At 38.3% G+C, this 26,514-nt stretch overlaps 1 protein-coding gene across 2 annotated transcripts in view; it reads right to left on the reverse strand.

Annotated features, from left to right (window-relative positions):
- The window catches only part of LOC128653866 (ras GTPase-activating protein 4), a 364,303-nt gene that overhangs the window by 64,713 nt on the left and 273,076 nt on the right, over nucleotides 1-26,514 (reverse strand). For both annotated transcript variants that reach the window (XM_053707405.1, XM_053707406.1), the window contains exon 9: nucleotides 2,977-3,094. In XM_053707405.1, the coding sequence (XP_053563380.1) occupies nucleotides 2,977-3,094 (118 nt within the window). The remainder of the gene's footprint in view (nucleotides 1-2,976; nucleotides 3,095-26,514) is intronic.

Raw genomic sequence — 26,514 nt, forward strand, 5'->3', positions numbered from 1 at the left:
GAAGAGGCGATCCGGACCGGCAACCATCTTGATCCAAGCGGCATCTTCTATCTTCATCCGATGACGACTGGCTCCATCCTGAAGACCTCCACCGCGGACCCATCTTCTTCCGGCGACGTCCAACTGCAGAATGACGGTTCCTTTAAGGGACGTCATCCAAGATGGCGTCCCTCGACTTCCGATTGGCTGATAGGATTCTATCAGCCAATCGGAATTAAGGTAGGAATATTCTGATTGGCTGATGGAATCAGCCAATCAGAATCAAGTTCAATCCGATTGGCTGATCCAATCAGCCAATCAGATTGAGCTCGCATTCTATTGGCTGTTCGCATTCTATTGGCTGTAATGTTGGGGGGGGGTATTGTATGTTTTTTTTTTACAGGCAAAAGAGCTGAACTTCTTGGGGCATGCCCCGCAAAGGGCCCTGTTCAGGGCTGGTAAGGTAAAAGAGCTTTTAACTTTAGTAATTTAGAATAGGGTAGGGCATTTTTTATTTTGGGGGGCTTTGTTGTTTTATTAGGGGGCTTAGAGTAGGTGTAATTAGTTTAAAATTGTTGTAATATTTTTCTTATGTTTGTAGATATTTTTTTATTTTTTGTAACTTAGTTCTTTTTTATTTTTTGTACTTTAGCAAGTTTATTTATTTGTATTTATTTGTAGGAATTGTATTTAATTAATTTATTGATAGTGTAGTGTTAGGTTAATTGTAGGTAGTTTATTTAATTAATTTATTGATAGTGTAGTGTTAGGTTAATTGTAGGTAATTGTAGGCATTTTATTTAATTAATTTATTGATAGTATAGTGTTAGTTTTAATTGTAACTTAGGTTAGGATTTCTTTTACAGGTAAATTTGTAATTATTTTAACTATTTTAGCTATTAAATAGTTCTTAACTATTTAATAGCTATTGTACCTGGTTAAAATAAATACAAAGTTACCTGTAAAATAAATATTAATCCTAAAATATCTATAATATAAATATAATTTATATTGTAGCTATATTAGGATTTATTTTACAGGTAAGTATTTAGCTTTAAATAGGAATAATTTATTTAATAAGAGTTAATTTATTTCGTTAGATTTAAATTATATTTAACTTAGGGGGGTGTTAGTGTTAGGGTTAGATTTAGCTTTAGGGGTTAATCCATTTATTAGAATAGCGGTGAGCTCCGGTAGGCAGATTAGGGGTTAATAATTGAAGTTAGGTGTCGGCGATGTTAGGGAGGGCAGATTAGGGGTTAATACGATTTAATATAGGGTTAGTGAGGCGGATTAGGGTTTAATAACTTTATTATAGTAGCGCTCAGGTCCGCTCGGCAGATTAGGGGTTAATTATTGTAGGTAGGTGGAGGCGACGTTGTGGGGGGCAGATTAGGGGTTAATAAATATAATATAGGGGTCGGCGATGTTAGGGAACCAGATTAGGGGTACATAGGGATAATGTAAGTAGCGGCGGTTTACGGAGCGGCAGATTAGGGGTTAAAAATAATATGCAGGGGTCAGCGATAGCGGGGGCGGCAGATTAGGGGTTAATAAGTGTAAGGTTAGGGGTGTTTAGACTCGGGGTACATGTTAGAGTGTTAAGTGCAGATGTAGGAAGGGTTACCGCATAGCAAACAATGGGGCTGCGTTAGGAGCTGAACGCGGCTTTTTTGCAGGTGTTAGGTTTTTTTTCAGCTCAAACAGCCCCATTGTTTCCTATGGGAGAATCGTGCACGAGCACGTTTTTGAGGCTGGCCGCGTCCGTAAGCAACTCTGGTATCGAGAGTTGAAGCTGCGTTAAAAATGCTCTACGCTCCTTTTTTGGAGCCTAACGCAGCCTTTATGTGGACTCTCGATACCAGAGTTATTTTTATGGTGCGGCCAGAAAAAAGCCGGCGTTAGTTTTTCGGGTCGTTACCGACAAAACTCCAAATCTAGGCCTTTATTAGTTATTGCGGTGGGGGATTGCGGTTGACAGGTAGATAGACATTGCGCATGCGTTAGGTGTTAGTTTTTTTTTTGCCGGCATTTTAGGGAGTTACGGTGCTCCCATATTCAGCGCAAGGCCTGCTACGGCTGCATTTTATGGCGAGGTGAAAATGGAGTAAGATTTCTCCATTTTCGCCACGTAAGGCCTTGCGCTGTATATTGGATACCGACTTACGACGGGGTCCCATGTTAGCCTATGGGAGTAAAAATTGCGAGCGACGGGTGAAATACACGGCCATAACGTTTATGCTACTCTGTATATGTAATACCAAAATTGCTCAAAATCTGGCATCACCGGCTTTTGCGGGCGACGCTGCATATCGGATCGGGCCCTTAGTGTGAGTGACTATGACAACCATTTCTGACAAGTCAGTCATATGTTGTTTTCCAACTGAAATACTAAAACACCAAGTAACAGCAAGAATGACATTTGATGATTTAAACGTCAGTCACAATCATGTATCATCTTCACAAAGAAATGTTAACATGCTAAGTGACAGTTATAATAACATCTAAAAGTCAAAATAACACAATTTTCCAAATCAAATATTAAATTTAAAAAAATCTCTGTCATTTATTAAAAAGGGCAAATGACAACAAGAATGACACATGCCAAATTCAAACAAATGTCAGCCACACTCAAGTAGTTTTCACTTTTTCAAACCTAAAATGCTAGGTGACAATAAAAATGAGAAATCATTTATATGTCTAAGTCACAGTCACTTATCATTTATATTCTGAAAAAATGCCAACAGCTGTGTATGACTATTCAGATGTCAAATTCTGAAACATATTAAAATGCCAGATAACAGTGATTGATGATTTAGAACGGTTATAAATCAATAACAATCTCAGGGTGATTTGCAGTCAATTTCATAATGGATCTCTAAAACTTGATGATGTCCAATGGAAAATGGATAATTCACACAACTGCAATAGCAAGGCCTCGTCACAATCCTATATATTATCTAAAAATTTTTTTTTATTTTCTTCATTTTTCAGTACCTTGTAAGATGTTTTTACTTCCTGACACAGCAACTGGATCAGAGGCTTGTAGTAATCAGCTGGTAGCACAGTTTCATCCCGGAGCCGGACTTGAAGTTGAAGTGACCCAAGATTTCCACTAGAAGGAAGGAATATTATACACTTGAATTTGTTATTAGAGTAGTCAAACAAAAGATGAGCATCAAACTTGTGGTTATGACACAACCTACGCTATGATTGCTTTTATTGTCCAGATGGATACCATGTTTGGTGTTAGATTTTGCATTAAAACTAAGCACCATTATTGCTTGCTCCTTTGCATAACAAAACGCATGAAAATGCTATGGAATTAAAGGGATATAATATATGACATAGGGCATGGCTGCAAAGAGCTTGAGGGTGTACAAATTCAAATAACACAAAAGATATAAAGATGATCAATCTAAAGGAGATATCATTGTGTATCATGGTTAGATTTAACATATTGCAGAATCGAGTAAGGGACTTCCGGGGCGGAGCTTAAGGAACACGGCAGAGTGTACGCCGTCGGAGCAACCTGAGCTAACTTTCCAGCACCGTGGCGCCTATAGCCCTTGTTTGGCAGCTAACACCAAACTGGGCGTGCAAGCCAGCATCTGTGGTTGGCGGGCGCTGGAAGCCAGATCGTAGCCGTTGGGCCGACTTCGCCACGGCCAGCTGCTTGGGGCACCGGGAGCCTTGGTGTAAAGACGGACTGCCACGTTCAAAGGGGGTGCCGTCACTAACTATACACACTGTCGCAAGGAGTGCCAAGACAGGAGCACTGGAGCAGATCACGAGGGTTCAGAAGTGCACGCTGTGCAGGTCCCTGACAACAAGGAGACGACAGCCTACAACAGCGGAATATCAGAGGCTGCATCACCTGAAAACCCGCCGAGACACCCCCCTTAGCAACCGCAAGTATCTGCTTTATTTGGAACTACTGTGTTATGCTTGATTATACTCTGGGTACAGCCACATTGTCAGCTTTAATAGACTGAGGAGTAAAGAAGTGGAATAAGCAAGGCCAGAATCCACAAACCTTAAATATTCATGATAGTAGTGGTAGCCTTTGCTTAACCCCTTAATGACCACAGCACTTTTCCATTTTCTGTCCGTTTGGGACCAAGGCTATTTTTACATTTCTGCGGTGTTTGTGTTTAGCTGTAATTTTCCCCTTACTCATTTAATGTACCCACACATATTATATACCGTTTTTCTCGCCATTAAATGGACTTTCTAAAGATACCATTATTTTCATCATATCTTATAATTTACTATAAATTTTTTTATAAAATATGAGGAAAAAATTGAAAAAAACACACTTTTTCTAACTTTGACCCCCAAAATCTGTTATACATAAACAACCACCAAAAAAAAACATATGCTAAATAGTTTCTAAATTTTGTCCTGAGTTTAGAAATACCCAATGTTTACATGTTCTTTGCTTTTTTTGCAAGTTATAGGGCCATAAATACAAGTAGCACTTTGCTATTTCCAAACCACTTTTTTTTCAAAATTAGCGATAGTTACATTGGGACACTGATATCTTTCAGGAATCCCTGAATATCCATTGACATGTATATATTTTTTTTTAGAAGACATCCCAAAGTATTGATCTAGGCCCATTTTGGTATATTTCATGCCACCATTTCACCGCCAAATGCAATCAAATAAAAAAAATTGTTCACTTTTTCACAATTTTTTTTCACAAACTTTAGGTTTCTCACTGAAATTATTTACAAAAAACTTATGCAATTATAGCATACATGGTTGTAAATGCTTCTCTGGGATCCCCTTTGTTCATAAATAGCAGACATATATGGCTTTGGTTTTGCTTTTTACTAATTAGAAGGCTGCTAAATGCGACTGCGCACCACACGTGTATTATGCCCAGCAGTGAAGGGGTTAATTAGGGAGCATGTAGGGAGCTTCTAGGGTTAATTTTAGCTTCAGTGTAGTGTAGTAGACAACCCCAAGTATTGATCTAGGCCCATTTTGGTATATTTTCATGCCACCATTTCACCGCCAAATGCAATCAAATTAAAAAAAACGCAAAATTTTTCACAATTTTAGGTTTCTCACTGAAATTATTTACAAACAGCATGTGCAATTATGGCACAAATGGTTGTAAATGCTTCTCTGGGATCCCCTTTGTTCAGAAATAGCAGACATATATGACTTTGGTGTTGCTTTTTGGTAATTAAAAGGCTGATAAATGCTGCTGCGCATCACACGTGTATTATGGCTAGCAGTGAAGGGGTTAATTAGGTAGTTTGTAGGGAGCTTGCAGGGTTAATTTTAGCTTTAGTGTAGAGATCAGCCTCCCACCTGACACATCAGACCCCCTGATCCCTCCCAAACAGCTCCCTTCCCTCCCCCACCCCACAACTGTCCCCACCATCTTAAGTACTGGCAGAAGGTCTGCCAGTACTAAAATAAAAGTTAAAAAAAAAAAACATCTTTAGCATATTTACATATGCTACTTTGTAGGATCCCCCCCTTAGCCCCCAACCTCCCTTATCCCCCCCAAAACAGCTCTCTAACCTCCCCCTCTGCCTTATTGGGGGCCATCTTGGGTACTGGCAGCTGTCTGCCAGTACCCAGTTTGCAAAAAAAAATGTTTTTTTTTATTTTTTTGCCTGTTTTTCTGTAGTGTAGCTTCCCCTCCCCCCCCCCCACAGAGCAATCCCCCACCCCCTGACTAATGTATTTTAACATAAATCAATCTAGTTTTTTTACAACTTTTCAAACAATTTTTCTGTAGTGTAGCGGTTCCCACCCGCTCCCTCCCCGTGCACGCGCCCGCCCCCGCCCTCCCTTGCACATGCGCGCGCCCGCGCGCGCCTCTGATCACTCCCGCCCACGAACCCGCCCCCTTACAGATCATCAGGGCCATCGATGGCCGCCACCCGCCTCCCGAACCGGCTCCCACCCACCAACGGATTTAGCCGGTGATGTCCGGTGCAGAGAGGGCCACAGAGTGGCTCTCTCTGCACCGGATTGCTAAAAAAGGTTATTGCAGGATGCCTCAATATCGAGGCATCACTGCAATAACCGGAAAGCAACTGGAAGCGAGCAGGATCGCTTCCAGCTGCTTTCCAGACCAAGGACGTACGCCACACGTCCTCGGTCATTAAGTTAAATTATTTTTTTTGAGGACGTGTGGCGTACGTCCTTGGTCGTTAAGGGGTTAAAGAACGTGGCCCATCTGTATATAACTCTAAGGGGGGTGCGGGTCTTTTAAAGCCCTCTTAAAAGGATCTGTTGTAGTGGGCAGTTGGTGGATCAGTCCTTGGATCATATTATGTGCTAAGCTGTTTTTGAAAAAAAAAAAAAAGAAACAGTCCCTGTTAGGTGGCGATTACAGAGCTGGGAAGTTTGCTTACTTTATAGGTGATTCCCACCCAGAATACAGGGTCTGTGTACAAGACAGTACATAAAGATGTTAAGGAGCCTCAAAAAGCCTAAAATGGAGGAAGTCTGATGTGAAGGAAGAAGAAGATATTCCTACAAAAGGGGGAAAAAGGGAGACTTTGCTGGACATAATTTATTGTGTGGTGAACATAGCAGGCTTTGCAGTCTTCTTTTTCCTCTGTTAACCTTATCTCTCTACTTCTTTGTACCCTTTTAGGGGATTCTGAGTCTGTTTCCAAGAGGTATTGGAGTATATAAATGTGATGCAAAGTTGAAATATGTGCATAGCTGGTGCAGGTGTAAGTGCCTGAAAATAATATCTAACGCTGGTTAATTAAGTAAGAGAAAGCTTTATTAGAGGAAACATTACAAATGTCATGTAAGGACTCATGAATGTAGCTTAATAGAGAGGCTGCCTATGATAAACAGTGTGTATTTAGTTTGAGAGCTGTTAAATAAGTAATAGTCTTTGAGCTTAAGCTAATTTACTGGCAGTGGGTTAAAAGGAGGTAGAATATACCAAGTGTTGAGACTATGAGTCAGATAATGGTACAAGCGAGTAAGGGTCTGTAATCTAAGATCTTGGTTAGCAGGGGCAAGGCAAAGTTCTATTAAAGGTCACTTCCCCTTGATTTAGAGATTTCACATACACGCGTTCATTAAAAATTAAAAAAAAAAAAAATCATTCACCTTTTTTTTTTTTTTTTCTTTCTTTTTTTTTTTTTGAGTATTTTATGCACTAGGAATAATATTTGAGAATTATTTTTTCACAGAGAACACAATATAAGGTGTGCTGATCCTGTCCACAGGTTACACACTCTCGTTAGGAGAGAGAAAATTATTATCCATAGCGGATACTTTTGCACAGATTCTACTATTACACGCATCTTTTTCTATATATGGAAAAATTTATCAAAACAAGATCACCAGCCATGCCTCCCAAAACCAAAGATAAAAAAATATTAAGTAAAAGTAGCGAACAGGTTGCAGAAATTAACCTAGACGAGTCACATCTGAATATGACAGACTCACACTCACTTATGCAACAAATCTCAGATTTAATATTACCTCAGTTTAACAATATAAAACAAGAAATAGCCACGCTATCTACTGAAATCAGACAATATGCTAACAGATTAAATGAAGCAGAATTAAGGATCTCTAATGTAGAAGACCAGGTATATAATGCAGAGCAAACACTATCTGTTCATAACAAACAATTGCTTGCCATGCAGAACAAAATAGAAGACAGAGCCCGAAGGAATAATATCAAGAAAGTGGGGCTGCCTGAGTCAAGCGAATTTAAAGATCTAATCACTTTTGCGTCTCAAACTCTACCACAATATTTAGGCATACCTGTGGAAGAACTCCCAATAAAAATAGAGAGCACATAGAATAGGTATTAAGAGATCAGAGCAAGATCATATTAAAGGGAGGCCCATCATAATTAAAGTACTAAATTTCCAGGACAAGGTCACCCTACTAAGACAATACCGTAAACACCACAAATTCATGATATCCAATAACCGAATCTATTTTTTCCAAGATTTCTCAGCAGAGACTAGTAGTAAAAGACGTGAGATGGCTCCCTATTGTACCAAGTTGATTGAAGCTAAATGGTCAGCGCGAATGATTTATCCAGCTAAAATACTTGTGGAAATCAATGGTACAATGAGGACCCTTCTGACAACTACTGAGGCTAAAGATTTCTGTCTAGAACAGGGCTTGTGAAAGGGGCACATATCGGATTAGTGATAGAATCACCAGGGCAAGATGTTGACTAAGCAAGCTATATTTTGTGTTGTTTTTATTTTTTGTTTTAATATATCGAAACACTATGTGGATTCTATTTTCGGCAATGTTTTGTGGACTTTTTATCGGAGGGAGGGTCTGGTGTGCTGGAGGGAAGGGGGGGGCGAGCCAAATGAGGTGGGTGATGTGAGGTCTCTAATTGAGTTAAAGACAAAAATAGGATGTTGGAAAAAATTAATTTTATATCTTGGAATGAAGGTGGTATCTCATCGCCCATAAAAAGGAAGCTAATATTAAAGCAATTAGGGCAATTTAAGAGACGCACTTAAAACCATCCGAAGCAGAGAAATTAAAAAGTAAGTGGGTGGGGCAGGTAGTAGCTACACCATATTGCGGCAGGAAAAAAGGGGTAGCAATTTTATTTAATAAGAATTGTGAATATAAAATATTAACACAAGAGATAGACACACAGGCAAGATATATAATCATAGACATCCAAATCAATAACTTAAATGTAGTTCTATGTAACGTATATGGTCCAAATAAGATTGACGATGAGTTTTGGGTGGGGCTGAGCAAGAAATTAATGAAATATATAGGGAAGAACATCATCATAGGGGGGATTTTAATTTGACACCTGTACCCCTAGTAGATAGACTTAAGTGTAGTCTAACCAGGAACATCAAAAAGGAAGGGAGTCTTCTGAAAAAGTTCATGAAAGGGCTTAGGGTGCTGGATATTTGGAGAGATCAAAACCCCGATGCACGTGAATTTACATGTGTATCAAAAACATTTAAGACCCTCTCAAGAATCGATTTTTTTCTAAGCTCTGAAAATATGTTGGGTTTGAATCTGAAAGCGGATATCAAGGATATATGTATTTCAGATCATGCGATTATAACCTTAGAAATTCAGAACGTAATGTCAGCAGGAGGGGGTAATGGTAGAATTAGATTCCCTAGACATCTATCGTACAATATACATTTCAAGAATTATATTTTAGAAAAATGGAAGGAATATAAATTTTTTAACAGTAGTTATACTGGCAAATGGGAGATATATTGGGAAACAGCTAAAGCATATATTAGAGGGAGTGTTAAAGCATACCTGTGTAAATGGAAAAAGAAGAATAGGGAACGAGAATGCCAACTTAATAATCAACTCAAGAACACATATAGAGCCTACATAAGCAATGTTAATCCACAGACTTGGCTGAAGTATCAAAATAGTAAACAAGAAAAAGATATATTCACAAAACAAATGGTTCTACAACAAGATGAAAAAGATAGAGCTAAATACAGAGGAGTCTATGGAAGATCCGTTAAATATATAGCTAGATTAAGTAAAATGCAGAGACAAAGGAACTATATATCAGCTATCAAAGTAGGGACAGATAGGGCAAATACGACAAAGGAAGTGAAGCAGTTAATGTTTAAATATTTTGAAGAGCTTTATACGAAGTCTGTAGTGGATTCCCAGCAGAAAACAGAGTTTTGGGATCAACTAGAAACTAGGAAACTTGAAGAGGCCGACAGAGAGGGGCTAAATCTACCAATAACAGAAGAAGAGGTAACTCAGACTATTAGGCAGATGAAAAGTAACAAAGCACCGGGACCTGATATGCTCCCGGCCGAATTTTACAAAATGTTAAGTAGTGAAATTACACCTACGCTTACTAACTTATATAATAGCTATTTTTTAAAAAGGGAAATGTACTCTAAGTATTTTGCTGCTTCCTCTATTACGTTAATTTTAAAAAAAGGTAGAGCCCCAGAAGATCCAGGATCCTACAGACCGATATCACTGTTAAACAGTGATTATAAGATACTAACCACTATCATAGCGAATAGACTTAAAAAAATACTACATAAAATAATTCACATAGACCAGGTAGGCTTTATGACGGGACGCAACCCAGCTAGAAATATCCGTAAAGTTCTCGTTACATTAGATCAGTGTTGTCAAGACACGAAGCAAAATCTCAATAAAGACAGCCCAGACTTAGCGGTGTTAGCAATAGATGCGGAAAAAGCGTTTGATGCTATAACCTGGGACCACCTTTTTACAGTATTAGGGAAGTTTGGAGTGCAAGGGAATATTGAGTCTTTTATAAAACTTATATATAGAGAACCGACATCTAACTTAATTATTAACGGTGAAACTACTCCAGACATTGTGCTTACAAAAGGTACAAGACAAGGTTGTCCCTTGTCTCCCATGTTGTTCAACTTATCAATAGAGCCATTAGCTATCAGGCTAAGAAAAGAATTAGAAGGCATTAAAATTCACCAGCAGAAGATCGTTCTTTCTTTATTTGCGGATGACTTACTACTATTTCTTTCGAATACTACAAATAGTATTAAAAAACTTCTGGATATGATAAAGCAATTTAGTGCATTTTCGGGCTACAAAGTCAATGTAGCTATATCGGAGATTATGTGGTTATATGGATCAAGTCAGAAGTGTAAAGACTGTCCATTCAGGGTAGTTGAACAGATTAAGTATTTAGGCTTAACTATTACTAGGAATCCGAAGCAATGGTATGGCAAAAATATTACACCATGTCTGGATAAATGTATAGCAGATTGCAAAATATGGTGTAACTTACCTATTAATATCTCTGCCAGAGTTATGCTAATTAAAACAATAATTTTCCCTCGAATATTGTATCTTCTGCAGAATTTACCTATTATAATAACACATAAAGACTGCATTAGTTTTAATAGGATGTGTAATAGGTTTATATGGGCAGGAGGGAAAGTAAGATGCGCTGCAGAAATAGCAACACTTCCCCTCAAAGCTGGGGGGCTTGCACTCCCAAATCTCCAAGCTTATAATATAGCCGCATTGGCAAAATATGCGATAGATTGGATTATTGAGGGAAACTATGTTTCCTATGGTCCGCTAGAAGCAGAGATATGCGCTCCCTATACGTTGAAAGCACTTCTGCACTGCGAATCCAAAAATCTCCCAATAAAGATTAGGCAGCGGTTAAAGTTTAACAACATAATAATAGCCTGGCATAAACTGGGTAAAGGAGTAGGAATAGACATGTATAAGTCAAGGTACCTACCGATACTAGGGAATCCTAAATTCCAAGCAGGATGTAGCGAAAGTGGAGTTTTTCATAGATGGCGTAGGAAGGGTATTGTAATTTGATACAAATTGAGGAGAACACATATAGTTAAATCATTTGATGAATTAAAAGATGAATTTCAGCTAAAGAATACAGACTTCTTTGCATATTTGCAAGTCAGGCACTTTCATAATGAGTTACAGACTAAATATGGGAATGACTGGTCATTAGGAGGATTAGATAAAACTATTACAGTATTTGCACAAAAGAAATATGCGATCAGCATGATCTATAATTTCCAAATGAACTATAAAATAGAAGCACATTTACAGATGCTGAAAGACAAATGGAAGAAAGTACATGTTATAGTGTCAAGGGAGGAGCTAGTAGATAGTCTCAACACTGCTAAGGACAACTAAGGTTACTACTTGGAGAGAGTCACATTTTAAAGTAATCAATCAACTATATGTCACACCTAGTAAAATAGCAAGATGGTACAAGAATATGGATATGGCTTGCTATAAATGTGGCGCTAAAGAAGCTGACTTAGAACACTGTTTGTTTGTCTGCCCAAAAATTCGGCAGTTTTGGTTAGATCCATGATTGCCAAGGAGGAATTGCCAAGTGCCTGGACTGCTCTGCTATAGGAGGTAGCATTGAATCTCAGTGGGGGTTCTTACCCCCCAACCCCCACCCGCACACCAGAAGTTAGCCTGACCTACTCTGATGGGAGTCCACACTTGTGTTTCATGTGGGTTTTTGTTGTGTTTTTTTTTTTTTTTTTTCTCTCCCCATGCCGCCCTTCCTATCTCTTATTCTTTGATGTATCATAGGTATATGGCGCATGGGTTTTTTTTTCTTTTTTTTTATTATGTGTTTGTACCCCTTGAGGTTATGTATGGAACAAAGGGGGACGGCAGAAAATTCTGTATAATTATGTATAATTATGTTTTTGATGTGGGGGGCAAGAAAGTCTATGTTATTGCAAGAAGAACTGTATTTGTGTTGACAAAATGTGCTTGACCCTCCAAACATATATATCTGTATAATAATTTATAAAACAATAAAAAGATTTAAAAGAACATATTGCAGAATCAAAAGATAGAAAACAAAATAGGTTAATACACAATGCAGACATACTGTAAATATCTTGTCATTTTGAAAGTAACTAGAAAGACCAAAAGCTCTTGAAGATAATGTAGCATTGAATAAAAACAAGTAAAAAAGTAACGGCTAGATTACAAGTTTTGCGTTATGAGTGAAAAAGCAGTATTATGGGTTATAACTCTGCTTTTTCACTACCGCTGCTATTACGAGTCTTGTCCAAAAAGCTGTACCGCATACTTTTTTGGCCATAATGCAAATTAACTTACGCAATTTGCGTAAAGTCTTTTTTCAATTAGACTTCCATAGCGCCGATATTACAAGCTTTTTCTGGGAGGCCAAAAAGTGAGCGGTACAGCCTATCCTGCAAGAACATAAAACTCATAACTAAAGTGCTAAAAAGTACACTAACACTCATAAACTACCTATTAACCCCTAAACTGCTGCCCTCCCGCATCGCAAACACTAAAATAAAATTATTAACCCCTAATCTGCTGCTCCTGACATCGCCACCACTATAATAAACATATTAACCCCTAAACCACCGCACTCCTGCATCACAAACACTAGTTAAATATTATTAACCCCTAATCTGCCGCCCCCAACGTTGCCGCCACTATACTAAATTTATTAACCCCTAAACCTAAGTCTAACCCTAACTCTAACACCCCCTAACTTAAATATAATTAAAATAAATCTAAATAAAACCTACTATCATTACCTAAATTATTCCTATTTAAAACTAAATACTTACCTATAAAATAAACCCTAAGCTTGCTACAATATAACTAATAGTTACATTGTAGCTAGCTAGGGTTTATTTTTATTTTACAGGCAAGTTTGTATTTATTTTAGCTAGGTAGAATAGTTACTAAATCGTTATTAACTATTTACTAACTACCTAGCTAAAATAAATACAAATTTACCTGTAAAATAAAACCTTACCTGTCTTACACTAACACCTAACCTTACACTACAATTAAATAAATTATTTAAATTAAATACAATTACCTAAATTGCAAAACCCCCCCCACTTAATTACACAAAATAAAAAAGAATTTATCATATATTTAAACTAATTACACTAAATCGAATAGCCCTATCAAAATAAAAAAGCCCCCCCAAAATAAAAAAACCCTAGCCTAAACTGAACTACCAATAGCCCTTAAAAGGGCCTTTTGTGGGTCATTGCCCCAAAGAAATCAGCTCTTTTACCTGTAATTTTTTTTTACAAACAACCCCCCAACAGTAAAACCCACCACCCACACAACCAACCCCCCAAATAAAATCCTAACTAAAAAACCTAAACTCCCCATTGCCCTGAAAAGGGCATTTGTATGGGCATTGCCCTTAAAAGGGCATTTAGCTCTTTTTCAGAAGCCCAAACCCTAATCTAAAATTAAAACCCACCCAATAAACCCTTAAAAAAGCCTAACACTAACCCCCGAAGATCCACTTACAGTTTCTGAAGAGCCGACATCCATCCTCAATGAAGCGGCAGAAGTCCTCATCGAAGCCGGCAGAAGTCTTCATCCAAAATGGGCTGATGTCTTCATCCAACCGGGCAGAAGTCTTCAACCAGATGGCATCTTCTATCTTCATCCATCCGGCGCGGAGCGGCTCCATCTTCAAGACATCCGACGCGGAGCATCCTCTTCTTACAACGTCTTCTTCCGAATGAAGGTTCCTTTAAATGACGTCATCCAAGATGGCGTCCCTTAGATTCTGATTGGCTGATGTTGCAATCAGCCAATAGGATTGAGCTTTCATCCTATTGGCTGATCCAATCAGCCAATAGGATTGAGCTTGCATTCTATTGTCTGATTGGAATAGCCAATAGAATGCGAGCTCAAGAAGACATCTTAAGAAGAGGATGCTCCGCGTCGGATGTCTTGAAGATGGAGCCGCTCTGCGCCAGATGGATGAAGATAGAAGATGCCGTCTGGATGAAGACTTCTGCCTGGTTGGATGAAGACGTCGGCCCACTTGGATGAAGACTTCTGCCGGCTTCGCTCAGGACTTCTGTTGCTTCGTTGAGGATGGATGTCGGCTCTTCAGAAACTGTAAGTAGATCTTCGGGGGTTAGTGTTATGCTTTTTTAAGGGTTTATTGGGTGGGTTTTAATTTTAGATTAGGGTTTGGGCTTTTGAAAAAGAGCTAAATGCCCTTTTAAGGGCAATGCCCATACAAATGACCTTTACAGGGCAATGGGGAGCTTAGGTTTTTAGATTATGTTTTTATTTGGGGGGTTTGGTTGTGTGGGTGGTGGGTTTTACTGTTGGGGGGGTATTTGTATTTTTATTTACAGGTAAAAGAGCTGATTTCTTTGGGGCAATGCCCCGCAAAAGGCCATTTTAAGGCTTTTTTATTTTGATAGGGCTATTAGATTAAGTGTAATTAGTTTAAATATGTGATAACTTGTTTTTTTATTTTGTGTAACTTAGTGTTGTTTTTTTGTAACTTAGTGTTTGTTATTTTTTGTAACTTAGTTGTTAGTTTTTTGTAACTTTGTAATTTTTAATAGTAGATTTAAATTATTTGAGTAGGGTTAGGTTTTAAAATATGTAATTTAGTTAATTTAATTTGTAGTTTAATGTAATTTTAGTATAACAGTTAGGGTAGATTAATTATTAATTTAATATAGTTTAATGTAATATTAGTATAACAGTTAGGGTAGATTAATTATTAGTTTAATATAGTTTATTGTAATTTTAGTATAATAGTTTGCAATTTTTAATAGTAGATTTAAATTATTTGAGTAGGGTTAGGTTTTTAAATATGTAATTTAGTTAATTTAATTTGTAGTTTAATGTAATTTTAGTATAACAGAGTAGATTATTAATTTAATATAGTTTAATGTAATTTTAGTATAATAGGGTAGATTAATTATTAGTTTAGTATAGTTTAATTTAAATCTAAAGGTAAGTTTAAATTTATTATAAGATAGGGATGAGTTAATATTTAATAAAAAGTTAGCGGGTTGTTAGGTTTAGGGGTTAATAGGTTAATTAAGTTTATGGCGATGTGGGGGGCTGCTGGTTTAGGAGTTAAAAGGTTTAGTAAGTGCTAGTGATGTGGGAGGCCAGGGGTTAATACATTTATTTAGTTGCGGTGGGCTCTGGGAGCGGCGGGATAGGGGTTAATAACATTATGTAGGTGGCCGCGGTGTCGGGGTGGCAGATTAGGGGTTAATAAGTATAATTTAGGTGGCACGATGTCAGGGGTGGCAGATTAGGGGTTAATAAGTATAATGTAGGTGGCAGAGGTGTAGGGGGCGGCAGATTAGGGGTTAATAAGTATAATGTAGGTGGCGGCGGTGTAGGGAGCGGCGGAATAGGGGTTAATAACATTATGTAGGTGGCGGCGATGTCGGGGCGGCAGATTAGGGGTGTTTAGACTCGGGGTACATGTTAGGGTGTTAGGTGTAAACATAACTTTTATTCTCCCATAGGAATCAATGGGATATTGGGCAGCAGCGAACATAAGCTTTCGCTGCTTTCAGACTCCCATTGATTCCTATGGCATCTGCCGCCTCCAGGGCAGCGGATTGAAAAGCAGGTACGCTGGGCCCGAATAGTGGCGAGCGTACCTGGTTGATATTTGTTGACTAAAAAGTAGTTAGATAGTGCCGAATTTGCATTCGGAACATCTGTAATGATGTAATCATTGATCTGTGTCGGACTGAGACCGGCGTATCGTATGTTACATCACAGATTTTAACTTTGCCAGTCTGTAGGCTTTGATAAATGAGGCGAATCAGGCTCGCCACAATTACGCTGCAGAATTCCAGCGTATTTGCGGTTGACGGCTTGATAAATATGCCTCCTTGTCTCCAGATACTCTCCCTCCCGTCCCCTTCGCTCCGCTCATGATCTCCTACTCTCCTCCTCTCTTGTTACCTCCTCACATTCCCGTCTACAAGATTTCTCCAGACTGGCTCCCATCTTATGGAACTCTCTGCCTCGCTCCACAAGACTCTCCCCTAGTTTTAAAAGCTTCAAGTGCTCCCAGAAGACTCTACTATTCAGGGACACTTACAACCTACACTAACCTTCCTATCTCCACTGCTATCCCCTAAAACCCCATAGCATGTAAGCCTATGAGCCCAGCTGTTTGTAGTTCACCTTCTTAAGAGCCGACTACAACACTGCAACTCTCGGCAGGACCCTATCTCTCCATTTGATCCCTGTAATCATTTTTTATATACCACCCAATACCTAATAATAATAAATAATAATAAATATGTATATACATAAATTATATATACACATATATCCATATGTATACTCATATATGGACATGTTCTTCACTTAGAAGAAAATGGCATTTTTATTTTTAAATATATATTTCTATATCTATACCTGTATATATTCATATAGATAATTAGGTATAGATATATATTTTACAAAAAATAATCAGATGTATATAGAAATATACATTTTAATATAAAAATAAAATTTTCTTTTATGTGAAGAACATTGGAATGTAAAATATTCATAACTACCTTCAAGTTTAGCGATGTAGGTCTTACGCAGTGTCAGATTAGTGCGCAAGTGATAAGCGTTACTGCGCTCCAATGAAGTCTATGGGGAGAAGAAGTTAACACGGTCGCAATATCAGAAGTTAGAGCGCATCGGGTTTTGCTTGCGTGCAAACAATTTACTTTCAACTTGTAATACAAGCGATAACCTGCCGTGTTAAAAGTTTACTTTGAGCGGTGTTTGGCCGAGAGCGAATAAAAACACCTAATGAGCCACTTGATCTGGCCCAATATTGGGGAAAAGAGTATCACAGTAATCGCGTTGAGAAAAACGTGGCTTGTGCATTCTACAGACTTACCATAAAATAGGGCTGGTCTTCAAAATAGGAATTGTGACTGGAGACTTAAAGGGACAGTAAACATCTTGTAATAACAAGTGTTGTTATAAAATAACATATCCCCCAAGTCTTAATGTTTTCAAAACAAATTAACGTCCTTTTTACTTTAATTATGTTTCAGTAGCCAAACTTCACCCACCTTTTGCCTTATTTGGAGGGGCCAATCTGGGCTTTAGTCCACAGACAAGGCTAGCCACTGCCATAAAGTTAGTATAAAGTACTCTGTTTTGCAGTTGTTATCAGTTAAATCCAATTAGAAACAGATATATAGCACAATTTGCCTTGAGAAGTCAGCAGGGTACATTTAGCCACCATTCAGCAAGTTTACATTCCATTCCTGCTTTTCAAATAAAGATACCAAGAGAATGAAGAAAATTTGATAATAGGAGTAAATTTGAAAGTTGCTTAAAATTGCATGCTCTATCTGAATCATGAAAGAAATAATGTGGGTTTAGTTCTGGGAATTAAAAATTGCTAAATGATCAGAGCTAAATTACATGAAAAGTGGGAAAATAACGAAAATATATTGCAAAGTTGTTTCATTATGCATAACTAAACATTTTATATACAAATCTAAAGGTATTTTCTGTCCCTTTAAACTTTGAGGAATAATTACTTTCCAGGTCCCCTCAGTAGGCATCAACTATTACATAGTGCTGCTCTGGCTCAATAATAATCCTTTTTAACTTCTACATGTTTTGGGAACAAGTGCCTTTATCATGCTAATAATACAAATCACTAATAGGCCTTTTCCTGTCATTTAAATCTGACAATTGTAATGTTCTACTGCTCATAGAGAGGCTGTTGTGCATTCATTTCACAACCCTATATATAATTAACTTAAAAAACAAAACACTTAGGGCGCGATCCGATAAACGGCGTAGTTTGCGGCGCAAGCGAGGGAACCCGCGTCGCCCACAGTTTCAGCTCGCATCTCGAGCTATCCAATATACGGCGCCGTCAGATGCTAACGTGCCGTAAGTCGGATAAACCAGCGGGGGTCGATCCGATAAAAATCGTCGCCCGCAAAAGCTGGCGACGCCAATATTTGCACGGGTTTGGTATCCTATATACGGCGTAACCTAGAAGTTACGCGCGTATATTTCTGCCGTCGCCCGTAGTTTTTTGGGCCATAGGCAGGTATACCAAACCAGCCCTGTTTGGTATCCAATATACAGTGTAAGGACTTACGTGGTGAAAATGGAGAAATCTTACTCCATTTTCACCTCGCCACAAAAAGCAGCCGTAAGAAGCCTTACGCTGACTATTGGAGCCCCGTAACTCCCTATCTAGCTGTCAACCGCAATCTGCTAAATAAAACCTAACACCTAACGCATGCGCAATGTCTATCTACCTGTCAACCGAGGTCCCCCGCCGCAATCCCTAATAAAGTATTTAACCCCTAAACCGCCGCCATCTACATAAACTAACCCCCTACTGTGAGCCCCTAAAACCGCCACCATCTAACTGATCTATCCCCTACTGTGAGCCCCTAAAACCGCCACCATCTAACTGATCTATCCCCTAATGTGAGCCCCTAAAACCGCCACCATCTACCTGATCTATCCCCTAATCTGACCCCTTACACCGCCGCCAGCTTTATTAATATTATTAACCCCTAATCTAATATCCATAAAGTAATAAGCTCTATTACCAGCCCTTAAAAGGGCCTTTTGCGGGGCTTTGCCCCAAAGTTAACAGCTCTTTTGCCCTATAACCTGCCCTCCCTACACTACCGCCACCTATATTAATGGTATTAACCCCTAATGTAAGCCCCTTACACTGCCGCCATCTATATTAAAATTATTAACCCCTAATTTAATCTACCTACCCCGCCGCCAGCTATATTATCTATATTAACCCTAAGTATATTATAGTTAATATAGTTATTACATTATATATATTAACTATATTAACCCTAATTATATTAGGGTTAATATAGTTAATATAGTTACTATAGTATTTATATTAACTATATTAACTCTATCTAACCCTAACACCCCTAACTAAATTCTTATTAAATAAATCTAATTTATATTATAAACTAAAATATTCCTATTTAAATCTAAATACTTACCTATAAAATAAACCCTAAGATAGCTACAATATAATTAATAATTACATTGTAGCTATGTTAGGGTTTATATTTATTTTACAGGTAAATTGTTAATTATTTTAACTAGGTATAATAGCTATTAAATAGTTATGAACTATTTAATAGCTACCTAGTTAAAATAATTACCCAATTACCTGTAAAATAAATCCTAACCTAAGTTACAAATACAACTACACTATCAATAAATTAAATAAACTACAAATATCTATCTAAAAATACAATTAAATAAACTAAACTAAATTACAAAAAAAACAAACATTAAATTACAAAAAATAAAAAAAAGATTACAAGATTTTTAAGCTAATTACACCTATTCTAAGCCCCCTAATAAAATAATAAAGCCCCCCAAAATAAAAAAAAATCCCTACCCTATTCTAAATTAAAAAAAGTTCAAAGCTCTTTTACCTTACCAGCCTTAAAAGGGCCTTTTGTGGGGGCATGCCCCAAAGAAAACTGCTCTTTTGCCTGAAAAAAACCAAAACATAATACCACCCCCCAACATTACAACCCACCACCCACATACCCCTAATCTAACCCAAACCCCCCTTAAATAAACCTAACACTACCCCCCTGAAGATCTCCCTACCTTGTCTTCACCACACCGGGCCGAACTCCTCATCCGATCCGGGCGATGTCTTTATCCAAGCGGCAGCAAAGTCTTCTTCCATCCAGCAGCATCTTCCATCAAGCGGCATCTTTAATCTTCATTCGTCGCTCCTCCGACGCGGAGCATCCATCCCGGCCGACGACTGAACGACGAATGAGGTACCTTTAAATGACGTCATCCAAGATGGCGTCCGTCGAATTCCGATTGGCTGATAGGATTCTATCAGCCAATCGGAATTAAGGTAGACAAATCTGATTGGCTGATTGAATCAGCCAATCAGATTCAAGTTCAATCCGATTGGCTGAACCACGAGCGACGAATGAAGATTGAAGATGCCGCTTGATGGAAGATGCTGCCGGATGGAAGAAGACTTTGCTGCCGCTTGGATAAAGACATCGCCCGGATCGGATGAGGAGTTCGGCCCGGTGTGGTGAAGACAAGGTAGGGAGATCTTCAGGGGGGTAGTGTTAGGTTTATTTAAGGGGGGTTTGGGTTAGATTAGGGGTATGTGGGTGGTGGGTTGTAATGTTGGGGGGTGGTATTGTGTTTTTTTTTCAGGCAAAAGAGCAGTTTTCTTTGGGGCATGCCCCCACAAAAGGCCCTTTTAAGGGCTGGTAAGTTAAAAGAGCTTTGAACTTTTTTTAATTTAGAATAGGGTAGGGCATTTTTTTTATTTTGGGGGGCTTTATTATTTTATTAGGGGGCTTAGAATAGGTGTAATTAGCTTAAAAATCTTGTAATCTTTTTTTAATTTTTTGTAATTTAGTGTTGTTTTTTTTTGTAATTTAGTTTAGTTTATTTAATTGTATTTTTAGATAGATATTTGTAGTTTATTTAATTTATTGATAGTGTAGGTGTATTTGTAACTTAGGTTAGGATTTATTTTACAGGTAATTGGGTAATTATTTTAACTAGGTAGCTATTAAATAGTTAATAACTATTTAATAGCTATTATACCTAGTTAAAATAATTAACAATTTACCTGTAAAATAAATATAAACCCTAACATAGCTACAATGCAATTATTAATTATATTGTAGCTATCTTAGGGTTTATTTTATAGGTAAGTATTTAGATTTAAATAGGAATATTTTAATTAATAATATTAATATTAGATTTATTTTAATAAGAGTTTAGTTAGGATGTTAGAGTTAGATAGGGTTATTATACTTAATATATATATATATATATATATATATATAATATAATAACGATATTAACTATATTAACCCTAATATAATTAGGGTTAATATAGTTAATATATATAATATAATAACTATATTAACTATATTAACCCTAATATAATTAGGGTTAATATAGTTAATATAGCTGGCGGCGGTGTAGGGGGATTAGATTAGGGGTTAATACATTTATTATAGGTGGCCGCGGTGTAGGGGGATGTAGATTGTAGGCAAAAGAGCAGTTTACTTTGTGACAAAGCCCCGCCAAAAGCCCTTTTAAGGGCTGGCAAAAGAGCTGAATTCTTTGGGGCATGCCCCGCAAAAAGCCCTTTTAAGGGCTATTTGTAGGGTTAGACTTAGGTTTAGTGGTAGGGATAGTTTAGTATTTTAGGGGTTAAATAATTTAATATAGATGGCGGCGGGGTAGGGGGATTAGATTAGGGGTTAATAATTTTAAAATAGATAGCGGCGGGGTAGGGGCTCACTTTAGGGGGTAGGTAAGGTAGATGGTGGCGGTGTTAGGGGCTCACTTTAGGGGGTTATAGATTTAATATAGCTGGCGGCGGTTTAGGGGTTAATAACTTTATTAGGTTGCGGCGGGCTCCGGGAGCGGCGGTTTAGGGGTTAATACATATTTTATTGTTAGGCAAGTGAGGGGGGATAGCGGATAGAGGGTTAGACGTGTCGGGCTATGTTAGGGAGGCGTGTTAGACGTGTCGGACTATGTTAGGGAGGCATGTTAGACAGTGCGGGTGATTTCATACTTTAGTCAGGTTTTGTAGGCGCCGGCAGTTTCTAACGTGGCGCAAGTCACTGGCGACACCAGAAATTTGTACTTGCGCAGATTTCTAGACATCGCTGGTTTATCCGACTTACGGCACGTTAGCATCTGAAATGCGGGTTCCCTCGCTTGCGCCGCAAACTACGCCGTATATAGGATTGCGCCCGCGATGTCCATAAATCTGCGCAAGTACAAATTTCTGGCGTCGCCAGTGACTTGCGCCACGTTAGAAACTGCCGGCGCCTACAAAACCTGACTAAAGTATGAAATCACCAGCACTGTCTAACACGCCTCCCTAACATAGCCCGACAATTCTAACACGCCTCCCTAACATAGCCCGACACGTCTAACCCTCTATCCGCTATCCCCCCTCTCTATCCTAACAATAAAATATGTATTAACCCCTAAACCGCCGCTCCCGGAGCCCGCCGCAACCTAATAAAGTTATTAACCCCTAAACCGCCGCCAGCTATATTAAATCTATAACCCCCTAAAGTGAGCCCCTAACACCGCCGCCATCTACATTACCTACCACCTAAAGTGAGCCCCTACCCCGCCGCTATCTATTTTAAAATTATTAACCCCTAATCTAATCCCCCTACCCCGCCGCCATCTACCTTACCTACCCCCTAAAGTGAGCCTCTACCCCGCCGCCATCTATTTTAAAATGATTAACCCCTGATCTAATCCCCCTACCCCGCCGCCATCTATATTAAATTATTTAACCCCTAAAATACTAAACTATCCCTACCACTAAACCTAAGTCTAACCCTACAAATAGCCCTGAAAAGGGCTTTTTGCGTGGCATTGCCCCAAAGTAAAAGCTCTTTTGCCAGCCCTTAAAAGGGCTTTTTGCGGGGCATGCCCCAAAGAATTCAGCTCTTTTGCCAGCCCTTAAAAGGGCTTTTGGCGGGGCTTTGTCACAAAGTAAACTGCTCTTTTGCCTACAATCTACATCCCCCTACACCGCGGCCACCTATAATAAATGTATTAACCCCTAATCTAATCCCCCTACACCGCCGCCACGTATATTAACCACATTAACCCCTAATCTACATCCCCCTACACCGCGGCCAGCTATATTAACTATATTAACCCTAATTATATTAGGGTTAATATAGCTAATATAGTTATTATATTATATTATATATATTAACTATATTAACCCTAATTATATTAGGGTTAATATAATTAATATCGTTATTATATTATATATATATATATATATTAAGTATAATAACCCTATCTAACTCTAACATCCTAACTAAACTCTTATTAAAATAAATCTAATATTAATATTATTAATTAAAATATTCCTATTTAAATCTAAATACTTACCTATAAAATAAACCCTAAGATAGCTACAATATAATTAATAATTACATTTTAGCTATGTTAGGGTTTATATTTATTTTACAGGTAAATTGTTAATTATTTTAACTAGGTATAATAGCTATTAAATAGTTATTAACTATTTAATAGCTACCTAGTTAAAATAATTACCCAATTACCTGTAAAATAAATCCTAACCTAAGTTACAAATACACCTACACTATCAATAAATTAAATAAACTACAAATATCTATCTAAAAATACAATTAAATAAACTAAACTAAATTACAAAAAAAACAAACACTAAATTACAAAAAATAAAAAAAGATTACAAGATTTTTAAGCTAATTACACCTATTCTAAGCCCCCTAATAAAATAATAAAGCCCCCCAAAATAAAAAAAATTCCCTACCCTATTCTAAATTAAAAAAAGTTCAAAGCTCTTTTACCTTACCAGCCCTTAAAAGGGCCTTTTGTGGGGGCATACCCCAAAGAAAACTGCTCTTTTGCCATAAAAAAAACCCACACAATACCACCCCCCAACATTACAACCCACCACCCACATACCCCTAATCTAACCCAAACCCCCCTTAAATAAACCTAACACTACCCCCCTGAAGATCTCCCTACCTTGTCTTCACCACACCGGGCCGAACTCCTCATCCGATCCGGGCGATGTCTTTATCCAAGCGGCAGCAAAGTCTTCTTCCATCCGGCAGCATCTTCCATCAAGCGGCATCTTCAATCTTCATTCGTCGCTCGTGGTTCAGCCAATCGGATTGAACTTGAATCTGATTGGCTGATTCAATCAGCCAATCAGATTTGTCTACCTTAATTCCGATTGGCTGATAGAATCCTATCAGCCAATCGGAATTCGACGGACGCCATCTTGGATGACGTCATTTAAAGGTACCTCATTCGTCGTTCAGTCGTCGGCCGGGATGGATGCTCCGCGTCGGAGGAGCAACGAATGAAGATTAAAGATGCCGCTTGATGGAAGATGCTGCTGGATGGAAGAAGACTTTGCTGCCGCTTGGATAAAGACATCGCCCGGATCGGATGAGGAGTTTGGCCCGGTGTGGTGAAGACAAGGTAGGGAGATCTTCAGGGGGGTAGTGTTAGGTTTATTTAAGGGGGGTTTGGGTTAGATTAGGGGTATGTGGGTGGTGGGTTGTAATGTTGGGGGGTGGTATTATGTTTTGTTTTTTTTCAGGCAAAAGAGCAGTTTTCTTTGGGGCATGCCCCCACAAAAGGCCCTTTTAAGGCTGGTAAGGTAAAAGAGCTTTGAACTTTTTTTAATTTAGAATAGGGTAGGGATTTTTTTTTATTTTGGGGGGCTTTATTATTTTATTAGGGGGCTTAGAATAGGTGTAATTAGCTTAAAAATCTTGTAATCTTTTTTTTATTTTTTGTAATTTAATGTTTGTTTTTTTTGTAATTTAGTTTAGTTTATTTAATTGTATTTTTAGATAGATATTTGTAGTTTATTTAATTTATTGATAGTGTAGTTGTATTTGTAACTTAGGTTAGGATTTATTTTACAGGTAATTGGGTAATTATTTTAACTAGGTAGCTATTAAATAGTTCATAACTATTTAATAGCTATTATACATAGTTAAAATAATTAACAATTTACCTGTAAAATAAATATAAACCCTAACATAGCTACAATGTAATTATTAATTATATTGTAGCTATCTTAGGGTTTATTTTATAGGTAAGTATTTAGATTTAAATAGGAATATTTTAGTTTATAATATAAATTAGATTTATTTAATAAGAATTTAGTTAGGGGTGTTAGGGTTAGATAGAGTTAATATAGTTAATATAAATACTATAGTAACTATATTAACTATATAAACCCTAATATAATCAGTTAGATGGTGGCGGTTTTAGGGGCTCACACTAGGGGATAGATCAGTTAGATGGTGGCGGTTTTAGGGGCTCACAGTAGGGGATAGATCAGTTAGATGGTGGCGGTTTTAGGGGCTCACAGTAGGGGGTTAGTTTATGTAGATGGCGGCGGTTTAGGGGTTAAATACTTTATTAGGGATTGCGGCGGGGGATCGCGGTTGACAGGTAGATAGACATTGCGCATGCGTTAGGTGTTAGGTTTTATTTAGCAGATCGCGGTTGACAGCTAGATAGACATTGCGCATGCGTTAGGTGTTAGGTTTATTTAGCAGCTAGTTTAGGGAGTTACGGGGATCCAATAGTCAGCGTAAGGCATCTTACGGCTGCTTTTTGTGGTGAGGTGAAAATGGAGTAAGATTTCTCCATTTTCGCCACGTAAGTCCTTACGCTGTATATTGGATACCAAACTGCGCTGGTTTGCTATACCTGCCTATGGCCCAAAAACTACGGGCGACGGCAGAAATATACGCGCGTAACTTCTAGGTTACGCCGTATATGTGATACCAAACCCGCGCAAATATTGGAATTAAGGTAGGAATATTCTGATTGGCTGATGGAATCAGCCAATCAGAATCAAGTTCAATCCGATTGGCTGATCCAATCAGCCAATCAGATTGAGCTCGCATTCTATTGGCTGATCGGAACAGCCAATAGAATGCGAGGTCAATCTGATTGGCTGATTGGATCAGCCAATAGGATTGAACTTGATTCTGATTGGCTGATTCCATCAGCCAATCAGAATATTCCTACCTTAATTCCGATTGGCTGATAGAATCCTATCAGCCAATCGGAATTCGAGGGACGCCATCTTGGATGACGTCCCTTAAAGGAACCGTCATTCGTCGGGAGACAACGGAAGAAGAGGATGGATCCGCGTCGGCTGCTTCAAGATGGACCCGCTCCGCACCGGATGGAAGAAGATCGAAGATGCCGCTTGGAGAAGATGTTTGCCGGTCCGGATGTCCTCTTCTTGCCGGATAGGAGGAAGACTTTGGACCCTCTTCTGGACCTCTTCAGCACCGGATGCCAGGACGGATCGGTGATACCTGGATGGTGAAGACAAGGTAGGAAGATCTTCAGGGGCTTAGTGTTAGGTTTATTTAAGGGGGGTTTGGGTTAGATTAGGGGTATGTGGGTGGTGGGTTGTAATGTTGGGGGGGGGTATTGTATGTTTTTTTTTACAGGCAAAAGAGCTGATTTTCTTGGGGCATGCCCCGCAAAGGGCCCTGTTCAGGGCTGGTAAGGTAAAAGAGCTTTTACATTTATTAATTTAGAATAGGGTAGGGAATTTTTTATTTTGGGGGTCTTTGTTATTTTATTAGGGGGCTTAGAGTAGGTGTAATTAGTTTAAAATTGTTGTAATATTTTTCTAATGTTGGTAAA

This window comes from Bombina bombina, chromosome 3 (assembly GCF_027579735.1).
Source record: "Bombina bombina isolate aBomBom1 chromosome 3, aBomBom1.pri, whole genome shotgun sequence".
Lineage (NCBI taxonomy): Eukaryota > Metazoa > Chordata > Amphibia > Anura > Bombinatoridae > Bombina > Bombina bombina.